General features: G+C 44.6%; 1 protein-coding gene across 5 annotated transcripts in view; it reads right to left on the reverse strand.

The window, feature by feature from the left end:
* The window catches only part of LOC126159422 (fatty-acid amide hydrolase 2-A-like), a 193,262-nt gene that overhangs the window by 95,553 nt on the left and 72,831 nt on the right, over positions 1-24,878 (reverse strand). For all 5 annotated transcript variants that reach the window (XM_049916571.1, XM_049916536.1, XM_049916564.1 and 2 more), the window contains one exon: positions 17,999-18,206. In XM_049916571.1, the coding sequence (XP_049772528.1) occupies positions 17,999-18,190 (192 nt within the window). In that variant the 5' untranslated portion in view covers positions 18,191-18,206. The remainder of the gene's footprint in view (positions 1-17,998; positions 18,207-24,878) is intronic.

A 24,878-nucleotide genomic window follows, 5' to 3' on the forward strand; every position in this document is an offset into this window, starting at 1 on the left:
AATGGTTATTTAAAAACGAAAAATTTCAGCACTACTGCTATGCCTATCCATTTTACGGTTTGTTTTACTAGTTTATTACTAAAAATAAAATAAGCGTCTGTTATAACCGAGAGCAAATAAATTCCGAAAAATACTTGTTATTCATAACTATAATACCTCTATCTGTTTTAACGGTCGGTTTTTCCCGTCCCTATGGAACAATACAATGGAAGGCAAAAATGGAAAGGAAAAAATAGTCCTTCATTAAATCACTGATTTTCAGAGTTAGAAGGTAGGAGAAATTGTGTAATGTATCATAGAGTGTCTCCATTAGAGCCCTCGATGCGTTAATGTTGCTATAGTGGTTGGTGTGATGGAGCTACAGCCCAGAAAAGTTACCAGTGGAGATGGTAAGTCATTCTTCAGGAAGAAAGCAGCTGGTATTTAAAGATATTGGACGTGCGACGAATGTCAGCTCGACGATTTTGAGTTAATAACGTCTAACTACACAGAGGTGACTAAGCTCATGGGATAGCGATATGCATATACAGATGGTGATAGTTTCGCGTACACAATGTATAAAAGAGCAGTGCATTAGTGGAGCACTCAGCAGACTCATGTGAAAAGGTTTCCGACGTGATTACAGCCGCACGACGGAAATTAATAGACTTGGAACGCAGAATGGTAGTTGGAGTTCGACATATCGGACATTCCGTTTAGGGAAGCGTTAGCGAATTCGAAATTCCAAGATCCACAGTGTCAAGAATGTACCGAGAATATCAAATTTCAGTTATCACCTCTCACCACGGATGACGCAGTGGTCGACGGCCTTCACTTAACGACCGAAAGCAACAGCGTTTGCGAAGAGTTGTCAATACTAACAGACAAGCAACATTGCGTGAAAAATTTGCAGAAATCAATGTCGGAGGAATCACGAACGTATCTTAGGATATTGCGCCGAAATTAAGCGTTAATGGGCTGTGTCAGCAGAGGTGAGTGGCTTTGCTAACAGCACGACATAGGAATCACGAACGTATCTTAGGATATTGCGCCGAAATTAAGCGTTAATGGGCTGTGTCAGCAGAGGTGAGTGGCTTTGCTAACAGCACGACATAGCCTGCAACACCTCTCCTAGGCTCGCGACCGTATCGATTGGAACTGGGCGACTGGAAAACCGTGGGCTGGTCAAATGAGACCCGATATCGTCTAGCGAGCGCTAATGGTAGAGCTCGAGTGTCGCGCAGACCTCACGAAGACATGCACCCAATTTGTGAACAAGCACTATGTAAGCTGGTGGTAGCCCCATAATGGTGAGGCCTGTCTTTATGTAGAATGGACTGGGTCCTCTGGTCCAAGTGAACCGAACATTAACTGGGAATGATTACGCTCGCCTATTTGGAGCAGATTTGCAGAGATTCGTGGATTTCATGTTCCCAAACAACGACGATGACAAAGCACCATGTCACCAGGTCACAACTGTTCACGACTGATTTCAAGTACATTCTGGATGATTCGGGTGAATGATCTGGCCACCCAAATCGCCCGACATGCGACGTAATCGAGAGGTCAGTCTGTACAAAAAATCCTGCACTGGCAACACTTCCGAAATTTGGACGGCTATAGAGGCAGGATGGCTCAATATTTCTACAGGGGATTTGCAACGACCAGTGCAGTTCATGCCACGTTGAGTTGCTGCACTACGCTGGGGAAAAGGACGTGCGACACGATATTAGGAGGAATCCCAGGACTTTTGTCCCCTCTGTGTCGCTTTGCAATCGTAAGGAACTTTCTGAGCAAGTGAGCATAATGCAGTTTTCGTAAATATTTTCACGGAAATTTTTAAACCTTCGTAAATTTCATAAGTAATTAATGATAAGCCAATGTGAAATCACGACTTTGGCACTGTTATGCTAGTAGAGGTACGTCGTGTTTACATTTATCATTTAAGGTCACTTGCTAGTGAATCTGCTTCCAAAATTCGAATTTGTTTTTGCTCTTAATATTTAGAGTTTTGTGAACAAAATGGTAGTTAAATGAATCGATTCGGACATAGGGAATATCTTTAAAAACAAACAATATGTCCGTATGTGAAGTACCTTGGAGACGGAGACTCAAAAGGGTTTGCAAACATGTTGGAAAATATGCCTTATGGAAGAACTGTAAAATTTGAAAAGTTTGAGTGTGTTGGTCATGTCCAAAAGAGTATGGGCACACGTTTACGTAAGCTAATAAAGGATATGAAAGGGAAAAAGCTTAGTGATGGCAAACCAATTGGTGATCGATCGGGGTCGTCTTACTAAGGAAGAGGTCGACAAACTGCAGCTCTATCATAGTTTAGCCATAAGAAGGAATCGAGACAATATTGAAGCCATGAAGAAATCAGTATAGGCTACCTTTTTCCATAAAGATTCTACGGATGACCATCCACAGCATGCTCTCTGCGACAGTCGTGCAGATACATGGTGTGGATACAAAAAAGCAATAGCAAATGGTGGGACTTATGCACATCATCACTTCTTGCCATTTGAGGTATTAGAAGCAATTAAGCCCATATACAGGGACCTAAGTGACACTAAACTATTGTCAAGGTGCTTACATGGAAAGACACAAAATGTTAATGAATGTTTCAACCATGTGATATGGGAACGCCAGCCTAAAACTGTATTTGCCGGTTTCAATACCATGAGATTAGGTGTATTAAATGCAGTTCTTTGCTTTAATGATGGGGCAATTAGCAGATGTGATGTTTTAGAGTTGTTGGGACTAACTCCTGGTTTCATGGTAATTGATTCCTTGAGAGGCACCGAAGGCGAAAAATGGGTTCTTGAGGCAACTAAAGAGGCCACAATAGCAAAGAGGAGCAAGAAAAGGAAGAGAGAAGATGAGCAACACACAAACTAAGAATATTATGCAACTGGAGGGTTTTAAGAACAACAGAGGTGAGTAACAGATGAAATGCACCTTTAAACTGAATTTTCCAAGAATATAATCTTCTTACGTTTATTTCATGCAAAAAAAACTATTTGAGCTAGAGGTCTGAAATTTTTTGTGATATTTCAGGCTACCATTTGGATAAAAGTAGACTACAGACACCAGCTTACTATCACCAGGAGGAAAACTATGCCCTTATTAATTATAAAAAATTACCTTAATTTTGATTGTCTAATTTATGTATTTATAGTATAAAAACTATTGACTGAAATCGTTTGATTGTAGTCTACTATTTAGATAACAATGTCATAAATGTGAGCAAAAAGTTTTAAGCATCTAAGAAAAGTAGTTGATAAGTCTATAGACTTCACATAGGACTGGCAGGAAAAATTTTAAATTACTGACCGACATAAATGTTTATATAATAAAGTTTATTCATAGCTATTCTGATTATTCTTATACCAAAGTCTTCATCCTTAAAACACTTTCATTGCCCTAAAATTTCTTTGTGGTCAAAGTTTATATTATGTAGTTAGACCCTCATAAACTTTATGAAAGTTCTTATTGTTTTTCCAGCCGTTCACTGGCAAGTTGCCTTAAACACGCTGCGGCAAGATCTTGTACGATATACAGTTCGGATCTAGTACTCTTGGAGCGCTTCAGTAGATTATAATCTTTCTTGAACACTTATATGTCGTGTAAGAAGGTCATATACAAAAATTCGAAATAAAACAATAAATGAATACACACGACTCTGTACAACCAATTATTTTTAAGATCACAAACGCAAGTAATTCAAACTCTGTGCATGTCAATGATACTATAGTTCCATTAAAGTTACTTGTCAGTTGACACCTGTCACTTACCGTTAGAGAGTTGCCACATCGGCTGCCGCTCGGTTAAAAGCGGCACGCGAGCACGGCGGGCTACTTCACAAGTGTTGAATGAAGTGCCGTTCACATAAAGGGGCGCAATGCTGGAAGCGGCTGCACTTCGGCATGGCGAGAACGGGATAAACTCTACCCACAGCTGATTTTCAGTGACCAGTGCCTGAACTGCGACAGAAGGCACGTCCCGAAGCACCAAATTTACACACGTGTCGTATCCTAACGACAACCTCGTTATATACAATGTATCTGAGAAAACGGCGGCCACCAACCTGCAGCAGAACTATCAGTCACGCTCTCTTTGTTCTTGGCAGTTGTTTAAAGCAGACCTCTACGTGCAAACAAAAGACAGAAAGAATTCCGTTTCAGCACTAACAGTAAACTGTAAAATTTCACTTCCATCAGTTTCCTGAAACTCCCTACTGGCTCTAGAAGCTGACGCGATACCAACTGATTAGCAGTTCTGGTTGGTACTCGCTTACGGGTTTTGGGCGATACAGCCAGATTCCAAACGAGAAAAGAATGTTAAGGAGAGAAAATAAGAGGAGGATAGTAACTGAATATGTGACGCCGAATCGCGTCCTTTGCGAAAGGATCCAGCAGAATTTGGCTAGTTTTGTGTATGAAACGTGCGTATTTAGTTACCATCGTATTGTGTGCGTTGCTTTTGAATGGTTATTGTTGTGTCGTTTAATGTGGGACACAAACAACGAAGAAGAGAAGTTGCAGGATTCCAAAATGATCTGTACGTAACACCTGCAGATTGATAGAACGCTTTATTTCTAAAAAGGACAGAAACATAACTTCTCGTTATGAGATAGCTTGATGTGCCTCCTGTCCCTACTACATGCAATTACTTTTACACACTACTAGTACTACTCGCAGAACGCAGGCTAAGTACCGTCTACCTATCACTCAGTATTGATACTCTCGAAGTCTGAGACCGAACTGGCCCGACCGGCGATTGGCGGCTGGTTAAGTCAGCGTTGATAGGAGGCGCTAAGCCGGCCGCGGTGGTCTAGCGGTTCTGGCGCTGCAGTCAGGAACCGCGGGACTGCTACTGTCGCAGGTTCGAATCCTGCCTCGGACATGGGTGTGTGTGGTGTCCTTAGGTTAGTTAGGTTTACGTAGTTCTAAGTTCTAGGGGACTTATGACCTGAGATGTTGAGTGCTCAGAGCCATTTGAACCATTTTTTTTTTGGAGGCGCTGAACTCTGTCCTACTGGAGATCCGCTCTTTCCATTGGCGCACGGGTCAGCGCCTTCTTGATGCTGTTTCGTGGCGCTGCGCTGCGCTGCTCTGTGTGCAGTCAATGCTTTAGGACTGCACAGTTACCGTGATTGATGAAATGCGAAACAAAAGGGCCAGACTCATGATTCGGCACTCAACACATCGAGAAAAAAAGCCAGACAGAAAGCCTGACAATTTGTTGTGGCAATTTCGCAATGGCGGACAATTCACGCATGACGTTGAAAGCTCTGACTGGAAAAAGACAGATCCATCGCGTCAACTATCAAGTAATTTTAATCAGACTTCAGCTCACTGAACACGAAAATGGTTCAAATGGCTCTGAGCACTATGGGACTTAACATCTGAGGTCATCAGTCCCCTAGAACTTAGAACTACTTAAACCTAACTAACCTAAGGACGTCACACACACCCATGCCCGAGGCAGGATTCGAACCTGCGACCGTAGCAGTCGCGCCGTTCCAGACTGAAGCGCCTAGATCACTGAACACGCTGGCAGAGAAGGAAGAGATGACTTTCACGGAGTAGGCGTGTAGCACCAGGTTTCTTTTTTTCATGTTATAATAGGATAACAAGGCCGCGCTTTGCGCACAGTAGCGCTGATGCCCTTCGACTATGAAGCCGGTAGCTTTTTCAGTAATGGCTGTCACTCCAATGCCGCTCATCGCGCGCCGCGCACGCGAGCCCACATTCGTGTCGAGGTCGCTCAGACGTTCGGCAGTTTTTCTAGCGCCAGAATGTCTCATCAACTGCCACTTTACATGTGAGTAATTGCTTCACGTATAGAGGCACTTTGTACTCTCGTGCCCTTGTGGGTGTTTTTCCACGAACTATTTTTGTTCGGAAATCGTAAAAACAACATCGTGACCACACCGGGAAGAACTACCTTTTTTTTTTCTTTAGCCATCGTCTTTAGTCCACTGTCATGACACCGACTTACCTGCAGCTTTACACATAATGAAAGTCCGATTGTTGATTAATTGTGTTAAAGGCTTGAGCCAAGTACACTGATCGAATAAATCGCAACACAAAGAAGCAGTTGTGCGACTTAAAAGAAAGTTGGTAGCAGTGTTCAAATTTCATACCAGTCGCATTACAATGACACTGCCACCCAGAGTGGCCGAGCGGTTCTAGGCGCTACAGTCTGGAACTGCGCGACCGCTACGGTCGCAGGTTCGAATCCTGCCTCGGGCATGGATGTGTGTGATGTCCTTAGGTTAGTTAGGTTTAGGTAGTTCTAAGTTCTAGGAGACTGATGACCTCAGAAGTTAAGTCCCATAGTGATCAGAGCCATTTGAACCATTTTCTTTGAACCATTTAGAATGCCACTAGTAGCGCCACTATGAGGCTGCAAAATAGGTTGGCTTTAAACGCCGGCTGTAACGGTCGTGAGCGTTCGTTACCTTTGAGATTGGACGTGGAGAGCTGACGTTAGTCAAGAACGCCTTTAAGGGACAAAGACGCCATTATCACCACCTCACTATGTTTTAACGAAGGCGAGTAATACGGCTACAAGAAGCTGGATGTTCCATCTGTGATACTGCAGAAAGACTCGGCAGAAAAGTGCGCCACTACAGATGATTTATAGGAGCGGTGGGCACGATAATGTGCGGTCGCCAAAAGACCGAGCTCCAGACAGACACGTGGCGTTACCGAGAGGGAAGACCATTCTGTTCGGCGAATGAGTCTGGTGCATCGTACTTAATCTGCAGAAGCGTCTACGTCTACGTGTACGTCTACGTCTACGGGATTACTCTGCTATTCACAATAAAGTGCCTGGCAGAGGGTTCAATCAACCACCTTCAAGCTGTATCTCTACCGTTCCACTCTCGAACGGCACGCGGGAAAAACGAGCACTTAAATTTTTCTGTGCAAGCCCTGATTTCTCTTATTTTATCATGATGATCATTTCTCCCTATATAGGTGGGTGCCAACGGAATGTTTTCGCAATCGGAGGAGAAAACTGGTGGTTGAAATTTCATGAGAAGATCCCGTCGCAACGAAAAACGCCTTTGTTTTAATGATTGCCATTCCAATTCACGTATCATGTCTGTGACACTATCTCCCCTATTTCGCGATAATCCAAAAAGAGTTGCCCTTCTTTGTACTTTCTCGATGTCATACGTCAGTCCCACCTGATGCGGATCCCACACCGCACGGCAATACTACAGAATAGGGCGGACAAGCGTGGTGTAAGCAGTCTCTTTAATACACCTGTTGCACCTTCTAAGATTACTGCTAATGAATCGCATTCTTTGGTTTGCTCTACCCACAATATTATCTATATGATCGTTCCAATTTAGGTTATTTGTAATTGTAATCCCTAAGTATTTAGTTAAATTTACAGCCTTCAGGTTTGTGTGACTTATCGCGTAATCGAAATTTAGCTGATTTCTTTTAGTACTCATGTGAATAACGTCACACTTTTCCTTATTCAGAGTCAAATGGCTCTGAACACTATGGGACTCAACTTCTGAGGTCATCAGTCCCCTAGAACTTGGAACTACTTAAACCTAACTAACCTAAGGACATCACACACATCCATGCCCGAGGCAGGATTCGAACCTGCGCGGTTGCGGTCGCGCGGTTCCAGACTGTAGCGCTTAGAACCGCTCGGCCACTCCGGCCGGCTATTCATGGTCAATTGCCACTTTTCGCACCTTACAGATATCTTATCTAAATCATTTTGTAAGTCGTTTTGATCATCTGATGACTTTACAAGACGGTAAATGACAGCAACATCTGCAAACAATCTAAGACGGCTACTCAGATTGTCTCCTATGTCGTTAACATAGATTACGAACAATAGAGGGCCTATAGCACTTCGCCGGCCGGTGTGGCCGAGTGGTTCTAGGCACTTCAGTCTGGAACCGCGCGACCGCTACGGTCGCAGGCTCGAATCCTACCTCGGTCACGGATGTGTGTGATGTCCTTAGGTTAGTTAGGTTTAAGTAGTTCTAACTTCTAGGAGACTGATGACCTCAGATGTTAAGTCCCATAGTGCTCAGAGCCATTTGAACCATACAACACTTCCTTGAGGAACGCAGGATATTACTTCTGTTTTACTCGATTACTTTCTGTCTATTACTACGAAGTGTGACCTTTCTGACAGGAAATCACGAATCCAGTCGCACAACTGAGGCAATTTGAGCATGATTTGGCACCACAGTGGCACAACGTATTGTTACATATCGGTTACTTCAAGGACAGCTCCGAGCCAGACGCACTGTATCGTGCATTGCACTGACCCAAAACAACCGTCATTTACGACGAGTGGTGTCGAGCGAAAGTTCATTGGAGCGCAAGATGAAGGTCAGTTGTGTTTTCTGACGAAAGCTGGTCCTGTTTCGGCGCCAGTAATGACCATGTGTTGGTTAGAAGTAGGCCAGTTGAGGGTCTCCAACCAACCTGTCCGCGTGATAAACACACTGGACTACATCTATAGCTATCGTCTGGGGGCGATTTCGTATGGCAGCAGGAGCACTGTCGTGGTTATACGTAGTAACATTACAGTTCATTTGTACGTCTATTTGATGATTCGACGTGTTGTGCTGCCGTTCATGGACAACTTTCCAAGCGGTGTTTTCCAACAGGATAACGCTCAACTACATACCGCTCTTATAACCAAACATGCTCTACAGAGTGTCAACGTGTTGTATTGGTCTGGTCGATCACCAGACCTGTCTGCAATCGAGCACATATGTTACGTCCTCGGACGACAGATCCGCCATTAACCGTCCCTGTAGTGTATTGACCTATCAACTGTAACAGGCATGGAACTCTGTCCAACAAACTGACATCTGGCACCTGTACAACACAATGGATGCACGTTTTCATGCTTGCATTCAGCATTCCGGTGGTTAAACGGTTATTAATGTACCAGCATTTCACATTTTAATGCGTTATCTCGCGGTTACATTAATCTGTGAACTTGCAATGTTGATCACTTAAATATGTTACCTAAACAAACGTACTCCTGAAATTTTCTTACTCTGTATTAATTACTTTTTGGTACTGCAGTTTTTTTCCGTCAGTAGTTAGACACACCATATTACTTTTTCCAAAACTTGGCTGCTTTCAATGCATTTTCTGCTCTTTGGTGAAGTTATCTTCTATGTAGGAGACTGGACACAATCGGCGTTGAAACATATGACGAATTTATTGACAAGCCAGATGTATGCTGCAATTATTAGCAACAGTTGGAAAATATCGTAATCTTCAAAGAAGATTTTTATGCGTCTCCTTGCTTTAGTTGGTTAATGTCTGGCCACCTGTCTTCAGATCGTGTAAGTATGAAGAAAATCAAGCAAGATATTCACCACAACCATGACAAGCGCACTAACTGAAATGTTCAAGGAGTTGCTTGGTATTCATGTCCCTGAGACCAACGCGATTACTAACACCCACCAAGTCTATCAAGCCCTAATCGCTCTAGCTTCTGCTGTCCATGGGGTAATAGCCAACGTCACATAATTGTTACATCACGCCATTATTTAAAGGTGCAGACCCAAGAACTCAAGGTTAAAATGACTCTAGAAGCAATGGCAGCATACTAGGCATCCACTTTAAAGATAGAACATTAACATTTTCCAGATAAAAATTCATAAAAACGTATAAACACAGGGAAAAGCATAGTGGGATCACTGGCAGAGAGGTGAGTGGAATCTCATTCGTCACTTCAGCAAGGAGCAACATCACACACTTTACGAGAATCTGACAACCCAGTATACTCCACTGAGGAGAAGACGGAAATAATGGGCAGACCATTAGCAGCCTGCTCCATGCGAAAACACGGACTGTGAGATGACAGACATGCTTGTCTAAAGTGCGTAGGTATTACGCAGTTCCTAACCTAGGCTACTCATGGAATCACCCTCGGGCGTATAATACACTGTCTGCCAAAAGAGTGAAGCACCCAGATGACATGGTCAGCTGTCAATGAAACTTCTTACACGTACACACCATCGGCGGGGGCGTAAATAGTTGGAGCTGCAATTCTCTGTCACTGTTGTGGATTAGTATTGTTGGTATTTAGTGTTGTTACCAGGCCTGCTAGGCTACGTGAGGGACGTGAACACTGTCAGATGCTGAGTGATCAGTGTGAATGACAGATGCTGCGCACCCATTGAGACAGTGTTATCACCATCCGACAAAGTTTGACAGGTGTTTCAATTTGCGTTTCAATTTGGCCGTCTCTTCGAATCGCGTAATATTCAGATTTTGGGGCATTGAGATGTGACAGTTCCCCGATGTTGCACTGTGTGGGAACGTGAGAGCAGGATACTCGTCGTCAAGGTTCCAGTCGACCATGTCTGTGCATCACATGGGAGGATCGTCTTATTTTTCACCAAGCACGTGGTAACCCCTTCACATCAGAGGCTGCGATCTGATAATAGGTAATAGACTCTCTGCTACAACATTCTGTGTCATCTCGAATTGTTGGTTGGAGACTATCAGCAGGCGGACTAGGGAATTTCCGCCTCACGTGCAGGCTGGTATTAACACGACAGCCGTGCGGGGTAGCCGAGCGGTCTAGGGCGCCTTGTCACCGTTCGCGCGGCTCCCCCCCGTCGTAGGTTCGAGTCCTCTCTCGGGAATGAGTGTGTGTGTTGTCCTTAGCTTAAGTTAGTGTAAGCTAGATTAAGTAGTATGTAAGCTTAGGGACCGATGAGCTCAGCAGTTTGGTCCCATAAGACCTTACCAAAAATTTCCAAAATTAACACAACACAATAGGCTACGTTTGAAGTGATGCCGTAACCGGGAAGCATGGACTATTCATGAATGGCATCGCATTGTTTTCAGCCATGAATCACGGCTAATAGTGTTTCAGGGAATGGCACAACAGTACCCTGTGTCCTCATATGTTACCTCTCATGCTACAGTACCACTGTGACATTTTTCAACAGGCAATGTAGGGTCACACTTCACGTGTACCTATCAACAGTCTGCGTGAGGCTGGGGTACACCCGTGGCCAGCAAGATCCCCATATTTGTCCACGATAGAACATTGCTATCATCAGTGAAAGTGATCTGCTGAATGGAATGAAAGTCCAATGAGTACAGAATATGGACCGAGAGTAAGTCGAAGGAAGACGAAAGTAATGAAAAGTAGCAGAAATGTGATCAGCGAGAAAATATCAGGATTGGTGATCACGAAATAATTGGAGAAGTTCTGCGACCTAGGTACCAAAATAAACCACGACGGTCAGAGCAAGGAGAAGATAAAACACAGACAAGCACTGTCAAAAAGGACAGTCTTGGCGAAGAGAAGTCTACTAGTGTCAAACATAGGCCTTAATCTGAGGAAGAAATGTCTGATAATGTACGTTTAGAGCAAAGCGTTTTATGGTAGTGGGACATGAACTGTGTGAAAACCGGTACAGAAGAGAATCTAAGCATTTGAGATGTGGTGCTACAGAATTATGTCAAAAATTAGGTGGACTGATAAGGTAAGGAATGAGGAGGTTCTCCCCAGAAATCGGCGAGGAAAGAAATGTATGGAAAACACAACACCGACGAGACAAAGGGACAGGATGGTAGGACATATGTTAAAACATTACGGAATAACTTCCATGCTACCAGAGGGAGCTGTAGAGTGTAAAAACTGTAGAGGAAGACAGAGATCAGAAAACATCCAGCAAATAATTGAGGAAGGACGTAGGCTGCGAGTGGCCAAAGTGGATGCATAGTCATATTAATAAGTGGGCTCACACTGTTAAGGTCTTTGTAAATTTGTCTTGATTTTCTAATCACTTCAATAACATCACTTACCCTCTGGACCCGTGAAGTTTCATTTTGTTTCCTCCTCCCACTTCGGTGTTACAGGCACCTATGTCCATTCTTCAGAGAGTTACATTGACGTATCAACAGTTTATTGTACAGTTAATGTTATCAGCAGCATTATGTATATACACTACTGGCCATTAAAATTGTTATACCACGAAGATGACGTGCTACAGACGCGAAATTTGACCGACAGAAAGAAGATGCTGTGATATGCAAATGATTAGCTTTTCAGAGCATTCACACAAGGTTGGCGCCGGTGGCGACACCTACAACGCGTTAACGTGAGGAAAGTTTCCAACCGATTTCTCATACACAAACAGCAGTTGATCGGCGTTGCGTGGTGATGCTTCGTGTAAGGAGAAGAAATGCGTACCATCACGTTTCCGACTTAGATAAAGGTCAGATTGTAGCCTATCGCGATTGCGGTTTATCGTATCGCGACATTTATTCTCGCGTTGGTCGAGATCCAATGACTGTTAGCAGAATATAGAATCGGCGGGTTCAGGAGGTTAATACGGAACGCCGTGCTCGCATCTTATCCGCATGGCTGTAACGGTTCGTGCAGCCACGTCTCGATCCCTGAGTCAACAGATGGGGACGTTTGCAAGACAACAACCATCAGCACGAATAGTTCGACGACGTTTGCAACAGCTTGGACTATCAGCTCTGAGACCACGGCTGCGGTTACCTTTGACGCTGCATTACAGACAGGAGCGCCTGCGATGGTGTACTCAACGACGACCCTGGGTGCACGAATAGCAAAACGTCATTTTTTCGGATGAATCCAGGTTCTGTTTACAGCATCATGATGGTCGCATTCGATACCTGCGAAACCCCACATTTCAGCAGGATAATGCACGACCGCATTTTGCAGGTCCTGCACGGGCCTTTCTGGATACAGAAAATGTTCGACTGCTGCCCTTGCCAGCACATTCTCCAGAGCTATCAACAATTGAAAACGTCAGGGCAATGGTGGCCGAGCAACTGACTCGTCACAATACGCCAGTCACTACTCTTGATGAACTGTGGTTTCGTGTTGAAGCTGCATGGGCAGTTGTACCTGTACACGTTATCCAAGCTTGCTTTGACTCAATGCCCAGGCGTATGAAGGCCGTTATTACGGCCAGAGGTGGTTGTTCTGGGTACTGATTTCTCAGGATCTATGCACCCAAATTGCATGAAAATATAATCACATGTCAGTTCTAGTATAATATATTTGTCCAATGAATACCTGTTTATCATATGCATTTCTTCTTAGTGTAGCAATTGTAATGGCCAGTAGTGTAGCTTATTCGTGCGGAAAATAATGTAAAACTGGAATCCGTTCTTGTAATTTGGAATGCAAGAACTACAATAGCCAGAAAATACGAGTTTACGAATTGTTGAGAAAGATGGGTTTCTATTCGCTGTGATTTAAGATAGAAAGACCAGGTAAATGTAACAGCAAGGGGATCAGATGCTAGCCAAACATTCAGTGACAGAATCCTGAGGAGTGTAATTTATCCACGAAACAAGTTTCCTACAAGACAGTCATTCGACAGATTCTTCAGTATTGCGCGTCAGCCTGAGACCACTAACAAGTCATGATAACGGAACAACTAGAACAGATTCAAAGAATAGCTATATGATTCGTCACAGGTTTGTTTAGTTACCATGAGAATGTAACGGGAATACTGAACACACTGCAGTGGAGGACGTTAAAGGACAGACGATATACATCACTGACTGGCTTACTCATAAAGTTGCTTTTGATGAAACATTTTACACAGCCAGCCTTTTAAAATCGTAACACCATGACGGCAAGCAACAAACATCAAATTTTCGTGGTGTGTACCTCGTGTTTAAATGTGCCAATGATTAACATTTCAGCACATCCACACGGAGTAGGTAAAACTAACGCCATCTACATTCTGTCCGCAGGGTGACTACAGGACGATTCAGATACCCCTACCGATGTCGTTTTATGCAGCCTGCAATATTTTATCTGCCCTTCAAGAACCATGAGCAAGATTTTCATATTCTCTCGCTTGCTACGCGCAAACTATTAGTCCCACAGAAAAAATTAACAGAAGCGTTTTGTAAAATATCTAATACAGTTAAATTTTGCACGGAGATGCGTTTTCTCTAGACGCCGTAGTTTTAGAGTTATTCAAGAAAAAAGTTCAGTACTGACCAAACGCGCGCGCACTCCCGCGCCCACCGGTCATGGTGTCTAGTATGTTGTTTCGTGGCACTCCTTCCAAACACTGTACAAAAATTTGCGACTGCAGGAATTATTCCCCACGTTCGAACATTTTTTGGTCTTCATTGACCGGTCTTATTACGTCACCGGCTTAGTCGAGCACTTAGAAATTGTAAAACTGACGTTTACGCAAAATTTACGTAAGTCTTGTGAATTTTAATAGCATAAAATAAACAATGACATCGTTGTAATCGTCTGGCGTTCTGACTACGAAACTACTGTGTTTGTGAGAGTTCAGTTTGGATCCAGGTGTCAACTAAATTACACTCATGTTCAGAAAAAACAGAACACCTTTAACGGCTAGAGACAGGACATTCATATTCACAGGACATGTACATTGGTATGCTCTGCAGAAATGATTAGTATTTCAGTCACCTGCGATCAGCATGTGTCCTGTTGCCTAGGAGGCACAGGGTCCACTATGGGTCCTGATAACTAGTTCCATGCGTGATGACATACGAGTACATACTGAATTCACATGGTTCCCAAGTTCATCTGTAGTGGTCGGCATTGGGTCATAGCGGTGCACCCGTCGTTTCACCATATCCCATACGTTTTCGACTGGCGACAAATCTTGTGATCTGACGGGCCAGGGGAAAAGGCTCACATCCTCTGACACCAAGAAGACACGTGTTGCAGCAACATGTGGTCGTGCATTGTCTTACTGAAAAGTGGTGTCTGGTTTGTTGTGCAGAAATGATGTGGCTACAGGTCGCAGGATGTCATTCACATAGGTCACACTGGTCACAGTGCCCTGTAAGGCCTTGAGTTGGCGCTGTATGTCTTGTGCAAATGCAGTCACTGTGATGCTGCTACCCATGTCTGCGGCGAAGCAAATTGCAGCAATCATTTTCAAGAAACAGAGCGTGGATTCGTCTGAAAACAATATCTGATTCCATTCTTGTCGCAAATGACATCGTTCCGTACGCCCACTGCCATGTAGCATGTTTCTGCACATTCGTCAAAGATAGGCGGAGAAGTGGCCGACGCGCGCATAACCCGAGCCGTAATAAACGGCAACGGACTGTCACTCCTGATAATATACCATGCGTTACACTGTTCCACTGTTGCGCCAGAGACGAGGGGGATGCAGATCTGTCCTACAATGCCATTCAGATGGAGTGTCGACCTGTTTGGAGGTTGATCTCGGTCGTGCGACCTGATGCAACTCGTCGTTTTCTCGACGGCCTTCAGTGATCCATTGTGCACACATCCGTAGCACTGCCGAACCACTTCGTCCTACATGAGCAGCAATTTCTTCTCACGCCAGTAACATGCCCTCTTTCAAACTCTCTGATTTGATGGCATGGTTCGTTCATGCGTCTGCGAGGCATCCTGCACGTCTGCTCAAGTTACACTCATCCATTACCTTCGGTTTACATGATCGTTCCACTTCATATCGCTCTGCAACATTAATCCCAGGTATTTAAACGACTTGATTGTGTCAAGCAGGACACTAGTAATACTGTATCCGAACATTATAGGTTTGGTCTTCCTACTCATCTGCATTAACTTACACTTTCCTACATTTAGAGATAGCTGCTATTTAACACGCCAATTAGAAATTTGGTCTAAGTCATCTTGTTACTCAACGACGACACCTTCCCACACACCACAGTATCATCAGCAAACAGCCGAAGACTGCTTTTTACCCTGCCCTTAGAAAATAACAGCGGTCCTGTCACACTTCCCTGCGCACTCCTGACGACATCGTGTGTCTGACGAACACTCGCAGCCGAGTGCAACATAACTGGGTTCTGTTACTTAAGAATTCTTGGAGCCACTCACGTACATAGGGACCTATTCCGTATGCTTCTACCTTCATTGACAATCGTCAGTGTGATACCGCGTCAAATGCTTTACGGAAATCTAGTAATACGGAATCGGTCTTTTGCCCCTCATCCAAGGTTCGCAGGACCTCATGTGAAAAAGGAGCAAGATGAGTTTCGCACGAGCGATGCTTTATAGAACCGTGCCGACTTGTGGACAGAAGCTGTTCCCTCTCCACTCATAAAGAGACAGCCGCTCTTCAGATTCACGCCTAGCATTCCAGGCCGATTCAATTTTGAGTATAACCACATCACATTAAACTTATCTCCTAAGATGTGTTAGCCGCGCGGGGTAACCGTGCGGTCCATGGCGTCTTGTCACGGTTCGCGGGGCTACCCCCCATCGGAGGCTCGAGTCCTCCCTCGGGCATGGGTGTGTGTGCTGTCGTTAACGTAACTTGTTTTAAGTAGTGCGTAAGCCTAGGGAGCGATACCTCAGCAGTTTAGTCCCATAGTCCATACCACAAATTTTCTACGATGTGTATTTTTGTAAGACGTGTATATTTCTATTGTCTATTGTCAAACCACAAGTTATGAAAGATGTTTATATTTTATTAATAGGATTAAGTAGGAATAATTAATATCTGTCATTTTGGAAATAATTGTGGTGTCAGGGAATGTCTGCACCACAGTATTGTTGGCGGGAGAGACCGCACATTGATATAATTTTAAAAAGGTCGGGAGAGACCGCGTATGGATACATTTTAAGAAAAGGGCGGGAAAGACCGCGCATTGATACATTTTGTAATGGTAGCGGGGATTGTCTGCACCAGAAAGCATTGTTAGCGGGAGAGACCGCACTTTAGCGTTCGTAGGAAGTCAGTAGCAAGCGAGTGTGAAGCGAGTCGATAGCAGGTCTGAAGTGAGAGGTTGAGAGGAGCGGTTTGGTTGCCAGCCACCAGCTATGATTTACAAGAGATTATAAACGGATGTACAGAGACATCAGTTAACTATTATTATAAGAGGAACTAATATTATTGTTTTTTTTTTTTCAAGACTACTGAAGGTAAGTTTGCGCAATGCTAATTGTAAGATTACTGTAAAAAGTAAGTCCCATTTGAACGTTTGTAAAATCATTTTATTATCAACAGTAAATATTTGAAGAATCATTTTCAGATTATAATTAATTTTTGCCACCAATATCGCATTACTGATTATAACCCATCCCAAAAACCATCAACGTAAAACTTTGCAAAAGAAAAAGTTTAACTATGAATTTCGTAACTTCCGTCAAATTAATTAAAGAATAACGTCAGCTTTGCTATTAAAGAATAACGTCAGCTTTGGTAATAAATACAGCCACTTATTATGACAGCCCACCAGCAGCTAATAGAGTATAGTAAAACAGAGTAAGTACATTCATGTAGCAGTTCGATGTAGCTGTCAGATGGCGATCCAGTAACAGTAAAAATGGTAGGGAACAGTTTTGGTGGCTGGTCCTGGCGGAGGTTCGAGTCCTCCCTCAGGCATGGGTGTGTGTGTTTGTCCTGAGGATAATTTAGGTTAAGTAGCGTGTAAGCTTAGGGACTGATGACCTTAGCAGTTAACTCCCATAAGATTTCACACACATTTGAACATTTTTTGAACAGTTTTGGGTTATTGCAGGTAACGACTGAGGGCCATGACGACGACACATTCTATGTTTCGTCGAAATAATCAGCAAATCACTTTTAATAAGCAGCATTTAAATTTGTATGCGAAGAAAGCACTTATTATTATTGAGAAAGAGAATTAATTTCAAAGCGAAGATTTCATTTGTTATTATTAAGCAAGAGATAGAAATCCTAAGGGAAGGTTTCATAGGTTATTGTAGAAGGGAAGGTTGCGTAACAAAAGATATATAGAGGAGACGGGAAGGTTTCACTTTCCATTATACTGTAAGTTATATGAATTTGGGCTTAAAGAGAGTGTTGCTAAAAATCTATCTCATCTGTAGCAAAATGGTTTGCGGATAAAGCTGCAGGTGTGGATGAGGTTGTGGGTCAGATCACAGTAGATGAAGCTTGCCTCGCTCAGACCAGTAACGCTTAGTTAACGTAACCTCGAAAGTTCGGTTAACAATGAAAGTGAGAGTGGAAATAAAGGTCGGTGGTTACCTGCCCGGAGCGTATGCGAGCGGCGAGCGTGGTCGCGGGCAGCAGCAGCAGCGGGTCCTGTGGGGGCGGGAGGCGTCGACGCCGAGTCAGTAGCGCCAGCGCGTGCGACCACGCCCAGACGACGGCGCGCACCGCCCATTGGACGCCCAGCACCGCCCAGAAGAGGCAGCGCAGCGCCGCGGTTCGCAGCATCCTGGCGCCTAGTAGCCTGCAGAAAGGAAGCAGATCAAGCGAGTGCGTTCTCTGTTGGCTGTTTTGGATTGTTTTGGGGGAGGAGACCAGACAGCGTGGTCATCGGTCTCATTCGGATTAGGGAAGGACGGGGAAGGAATCGGCCGTGCCCTTTCAAACGAACCATCCTGGAATTTGCCTGGAGCGATTTAGGGAAATCACGGAAAATCTGAATCAGGATGGTCGGACGCGGCACTGAACCGTCGTCCTCCCGAATGCGAGTCCAGTGCGTTAGCCACTGCGCCACCTCGCTCGGTGCGTTCTCTCTTGGCCGTTTAAGTGGGCTGTTCGTGTAGGCACTATTGTTTGTGCGAAGGTTCTGTGGATTACTCCTCGCTTCCGTACAAACTTCCAAACACCAAAACAGAATTCCCTTAATAGTTTCTTGCTGTAGTGTTTATATGTTTGGACTGAATCTGTCCCGCCTGCGCAATCGAATGCTGGCTTTCCAGCGTCAGTCGCATTACACGATTGGCGTGGAGAGCGATTTAGTCTACACGCTGAAGCGAGACTGTCTAAACTTACGTAATAGTTGTAACAGAGGTACTGCATTGTGGTCTTACGTAGGACAATGAATTCTTCAAGAGAAGGAGGAGGAGGAGGAGGAGGAGCTGGAGGAGCTGGAGGGAGAAACGTATTGTACAGGAAAACATTTAAATACACTACTGGCCATTAAAATTGCTACACCACGAACATGACGTGCTACATACGCGAAGTTTAACCGACAGCAAGAAGATGCTGTGACATGCAAATGATTAGCTTTCAAAGCATTCACACAAGGTTGGCGCCAGTGGCGACACCTACAACGTGCTCACATGAGGAAAGTTTCCAACCGATTTCTCATACACAAACAGCAGTTGACCGGCGTTGTCTGGTAAAACGTTGTTGTGATGCCTCGTGTAAGGAGCAGAAATGCGTACCATCACGTTTCCGACTTTGGTAAAGGTCGGATTGTAGCCTATCACGATTGCGGTTTATCGTATCGCGACATTGCTGCTCGCGTTGATCGAGATCCAATGACTGTTAGCAGAATATGGAATCTGTGGGTTCAGGTGGGTAATACGGAACGTCGTGCTGGAGCCCAACGGCCTCGTATCACTAGCAGTCGAGATGACAGGCATCTTATCCGCATGGCTGTAACGGATCGTGCAGCCACGTCTCGATCCCTGAGTCAACAGGTGGGGACGTTTGCAAGACAACAACCATCTGCACGAACAGTTCGACGACGTTTGCAGCAGCATGGACTATCAGCTGCGAGACCATGGTGGCGGTTACCCTTGACGCTGCATCACAGACAGGAGCGCCTGGTATGGTGTACTCGACGACGAACCTGGGTGCACGAATGGCAAAACGTCATTTTTTCGGATGAATCCAGGTTCTGTTACAGCATCATGATGGTCGCATCCGTTTTTGGCGTCATCGCGGTGAACGCACATTGGAAGCGTGCATTCGGCATCGCCTTACTGGCGTATCACCCGGCGTGATGGTATGGGGTGCCACTGGTTACACGTCTCGGTCACCTCTTGTTCGCACTGGCGGCACTTTGAACTGTGGCAGTTACATTTCAGATGTGTTACGACCCGTGGCTCTACCCTTTATTCGATCCCTGCGAAACCCTACATTTCAGCAGGATAATGCACGACCCCATGTTGTAGGTCATGTATGGGCCTTTCTGGATATAGGAAATGTTCGACTGCTGCCCTGGCCAGCACATTCTCCAGATCTCGCACCAATTGAAAACTCCTGGCCAATGATGGCCGAGCAATTGGATCGTCACAATACGCCAGTCACTGCTCTTGATGAACTGTGGTATCGTGTTGAAGCTGCATGGGCAGCTGTACCTGTACACGCCATCCAAGCTCTCTTTGACTTAATGCCCAGGCGTATCAAGGCCGTTATTACGATCAGAGATGGTTGTTCTGGGTACTGATTTCTCAGGATCTATGCATCCAAATTGGGTGAAAATGTAATCAAATGTCAATTCTAGTGTAAGATATTTGTCCAATGAATACCCGTTTATCATCTGCATTTCTTCTTGGTGTCGCAATTTTAATGGCCAGTAGTGTATTTTATCCACACCAATTAATGCATCTGAAACTGTTTTGCCAAGATCACGTGTGTTGTGGAAAAAAGTGTCAAAAGATCACTGTTAGTGGCAACAAAAACATCACATCTTTCAAATGTTGAATTGAAAATACACTTACAACATTTTCTATTTCCACTCTTCATTTATCTCATAATAATTTTTTACAGATAGTGAAACGTAGAGTCGTCACAAACATGTCCCTATTCCTACAGAGCAACGTCGCTAGCAATTTCCAGATGGTCGTAGTCCATTAATGTATCATAAAACAGTTATGCATATGATATAAGTCAATGTCACTATATTTTTAATCTGCCTGTCGATAAGCTTAAGCCAGCTGTAAGTGCATTGTGACACATTAAAATAAAATACACATAGCATGAAACTGTGTAATACTGCAGAAACGTTGAAACGAGTTCATGTCACTGCCTTAATAAATGAGTCACAAACTCCATTACTGACGAGACGGGTAAAATGTAGATACAACGTGGCAGCGATTTTGAAAATGGCATGTATTCCGATACATCCAAAATGATCAAGAAGTTAGCTTTAAAATGAAAGAGTGGGTTATTTGGTAATTTAATTGTCTATATAGATCAGAACACACGTAATGCGATGGTTATCTCAGTCTGCTATTTTAAAACGAAAAATATGTCGCTATCGAGGGAGAAGAAATTCATCACGTGAACACGTATGCTCTAGAGACTACCTCGTTTAGATTCGCGGAATTGGATCCCCAACGTAAGAGCAATTACTATTACACAAGAGGAATGCAGCCTGGATAAACCCCCAGGTTTCCAAAAGAAATATGACGGATTTAGAAAATTTCAAGTAGTGTTGCGGTGACATGATAACATCACGCTACACCAATGGTTCTGCTTACATTATCTATACGCGGCGAACTCAAAATGACATGTTTCTTTGCAAAATAAAGACTGAAATCTCAGCTACAATTCATTTAAACGTGACTGACACAATGATATGACTAACGCCGATAAGATATTCTTTTTAAATTAACTTAAATTAGTTACTTCTCATTTATTCTTTAGCACAGAGGACATGAAGTAAAACAATTAGTGAAATTCAGTGAACATGAAGATTTACAAAATTATAAAGAATGTAGCAATCAGTCGCGGAAACATAATTTATTTATCTTGTTACAAATCGATTTCGACTTTTTAAATGATAGAAATCTGCCAAGAACAGTATTTCTACTTATGGCATGTATTGGTTAGATAAATGCACCGGTGGTGACTGATATCAGTCGAAATCGATTTGCAACAAGATAAATAAATTATGTTACCGCGACTGGTTGCTACATTCTTTGTTATTTAATATTCCACGGTCGCTGCACAGAAAGGGAACGTTATGGGGCCCAGTATTCAAATGAAGATTTAATCCACAATAAAAGCATTTATAAAAAAAATACACTTCTGGAAATGGAAAAAAGAACACATTGACACCGGTGTGTCAGACCCACCATACTTGCTCCGGACACTGCGAGAGGGCTGTACAAGCAATGATCACACGCACGGCACAGCGGACACACCAGGAACCGCGGTGTTGGCCGTCGAATGGCGCTAGCTGCGCAGCATTTGTGCACCGCCGCCGTCAGTGTCAGCCAGTTTGCCGTGGCATACGGAGCTCCATCGCAGTCTTTAACACTGGTAGCATGCCGCGACAGCGTGGACGTGAACCGTATGTGCAGTTGACGGACTTTGAGCGAGGGCGTATAGTGGGCATGCGGGAGGCCGGGTGGACGTACCGCCGAATTGCTCAACACGTGGGGCGTGAGGTCTCCACAGTACATCGATGTTGTCGCCAGTGGTCGGCGGAAGGTGCACGTGCCCGTCGACCTGGGACCGGACCGCAGCGACGCACGGATGCACGCCAAGACCGTAGGATCCTACGCAGTGCCGTAGGGGACCGCACCGCCACTTCCCAGCAAATTAGGGACACTGTTGCTCCTGGGGTATCGGCGAGGACCATTCGCAACCGTCTCCATGAAGCTGGGCTACGGTCCCGCACATCGTTAGGCCGTCTTCCGCTCACGCCCCAACATCGTGCAGCCCGCCTCCAGTGGTCTCGCGACAGGCGTGAATGGAGGGACGAATGGAGACGTGTCGTCTTCAGCGATGAGAGTCGCTTCTGCCTTGGTGCCAATGATGGTCGTATGCGTGTTTGGCGCCGTGCAGGTGAGCGCCACAAGCAGGACTGCATACGACCGAGGCACACAGGGCCAACACCCGGCATTATGGTGTGGGGAGCGATCTCCTACACTGGCCGTACACCACTGGTGATCGTCGAGGGGACACTGAATAGTGCACGGTACATCCAAACCGTCATCGAACCCATCGTTCTACCATTCCTAGACCGGCAAGGGAACTTGCAGTTCCAACAGGACAATGCACGTCCGCATGTATCCCGTGCCACCCAACGTGCTCTAGAAGGTGTAAGTCAACTACCCTGGCCAGCAAGATCTCCGGATCTGTCCCCCATTGAGCATGTTTGGGACTGGATGAAGCGTCGTCTCACGCGGTCTGCACGTCCAGCACGAACGCTGGTCCAACTGAGGCGCCAGGTGGAAATGGCATGGCAAGCCGTTCCATAGGACTACATCCAGCATCTCTACGATCGTCTCCATGGGAGAATAGCAGCCTGCATTGCTGCGAAATGTGGATATACACTGTACTAGTGCCGACATTGTGCATGCTCTGTTGGCTGTGTCTATGTGCTTGTGGTTCTGTCAGTGTGATCATGTGATGTATCTGACCCCAGGAATGTGTCAATAAAGTTTCCCCTTCCTGGGACAATGAATTCACAGTGTTCTTATTTCAATTTCCAGGAGTGTATGTTATTGTTGTGTCGGCAGATTAGCCAACACAACGCACACTAATTGAGAGAGGAGGCCGAAATGCACGCGTCAACTCACGCAGGCTGGCGTTAGGTCTGAAACAGGGTACGTAATGAATGCTATGAAGAAAAGTACGTAGCTACTGGAATACTGAACTTTAATCCATCATTTGTGTACAGCGTTCTTGATGATACAAGTGAGACTCTCTCTAGAAATGGTTAATGGCGCCTTGCTAGGTCGTAGCCATGGACTTAGCTGAAGGCTATTCTAACTATCTCTCGGCTAATGAGAGAAAGGCTTCGTCAGTGTAGTCGCTAGCAAAGTCGTCCGTACAACTGGGGCGAGTGCTAGTAAGTCTCTCAAGACCTGCCGTGTGGTGGCGCTCGGTCTGCGATCACTGACAGTGGCGACACGCGGGTCCGACATGTACTAATGGACCGCGGCCGATTTAAAGCTACCACCTAGCAAGTGTGGTGTCTGGCGGTGACACCACAGTTATATTGATAACGTTGCCGTGCTGTGTTCAGTAATAAATGACCTCAGGGTTCGCAAGGGCTATATAGGCAACCATGCAGTACTCTTGCATGAGATGGAATATTTTGAGTTTAAGGAGAAAGATCAACAATGGTTGATTTCATATCCAGAGAGCAGGAATCAAAAGGTTGTCCTCCACTTTCAACAAACAGAGAAGAGATTTGAATCTGATTAGGGTCACGTAGAGTGGGGGGGGGGGGGGGGGGGGAGTCCCACAGTGTTTTGTTCTGGGTCCAATGTTTTCTTTGCTGTACAGGGTGAGCAGTAATAATGTTGTTGTTGTGGCCTTCAGTCCTGAGACTGGTTTGATGCAGCTCTCCATGCTACTCTATCCTGTGCAAGCTTCTTCATCTCCCAGTACTTACTGCAACCTACATCTTTCTGCGTCTGCTTAGTGTATTCATCTCTTGGTCTCCCTCCACGCTGCCCCACTATGCTAAATTTGTGATCCCTTGATGCCTCAGAACATGTACTACCAACCGGTCCGTTCTTCTGGTCAAGTTGTGCCACAAACTCCTCCCCAATTCTATTCAATACCTCCTCATTAGTTATGTGAGCTACCCATCTAATCTTCAGCATTCTTCTGTAGCACCACATTTCGAAAGCTTCTATTCTCTTCTTGTCCAAATCATTCATCGTCCATGTTTCACTTCCATACATGGCTACGCTCCATAAAAATACTTTCAGAAACGACGTCCTGACACTTAAATCAATACTCGATGTTAACAAATTTCTCTTCTTCAGAAACGCTTTCCTTCCCATTGCCAGTCTACATTTTATATCCTCTCTACTTCGACCATCATCAGTTATTTTGCTCCCCAAATAGCAAAACTCCTTTACTACTTTAAGTGTCTCATTTCCTAATCTAATTCCCTCAGCATTACCGGAGTTAATTCCACTACATTCCATTATCCTCATTTTGCTTTTGTTGATGTTTATCTTGTATCCTCCGTTCAAGACACTGTCCATTTCGTTCAACTGCTCTTCCAAGTCTTTTGCTGTCTCTGACAGAATTAGAATGTCATCGGTGAACCTCAAAGTTTTTATTTCTTCTCCATGGATTTTAATACATAGTCCGAATTTTTCTTTTGTTTCCTTAACTGCTTGCTCAATATACAGATTGAATAACATCGGGGAGAGGCTACAACCCTGTCTCACTCCCTTCCCAACCACTGCTT

Source organism: Schistocerca cancellata, chromosome 1 (assembly GCF_023864275.1).
Source record: "Schistocerca cancellata isolate TAMUIC-IGC-003103 chromosome 1, iqSchCanc2.1, whole genome shotgun sequence".
NCBI lineage: Eukaryota > Metazoa > Arthropoda > Insecta > Orthoptera > Acrididae > Schistocerca > Schistocerca cancellata.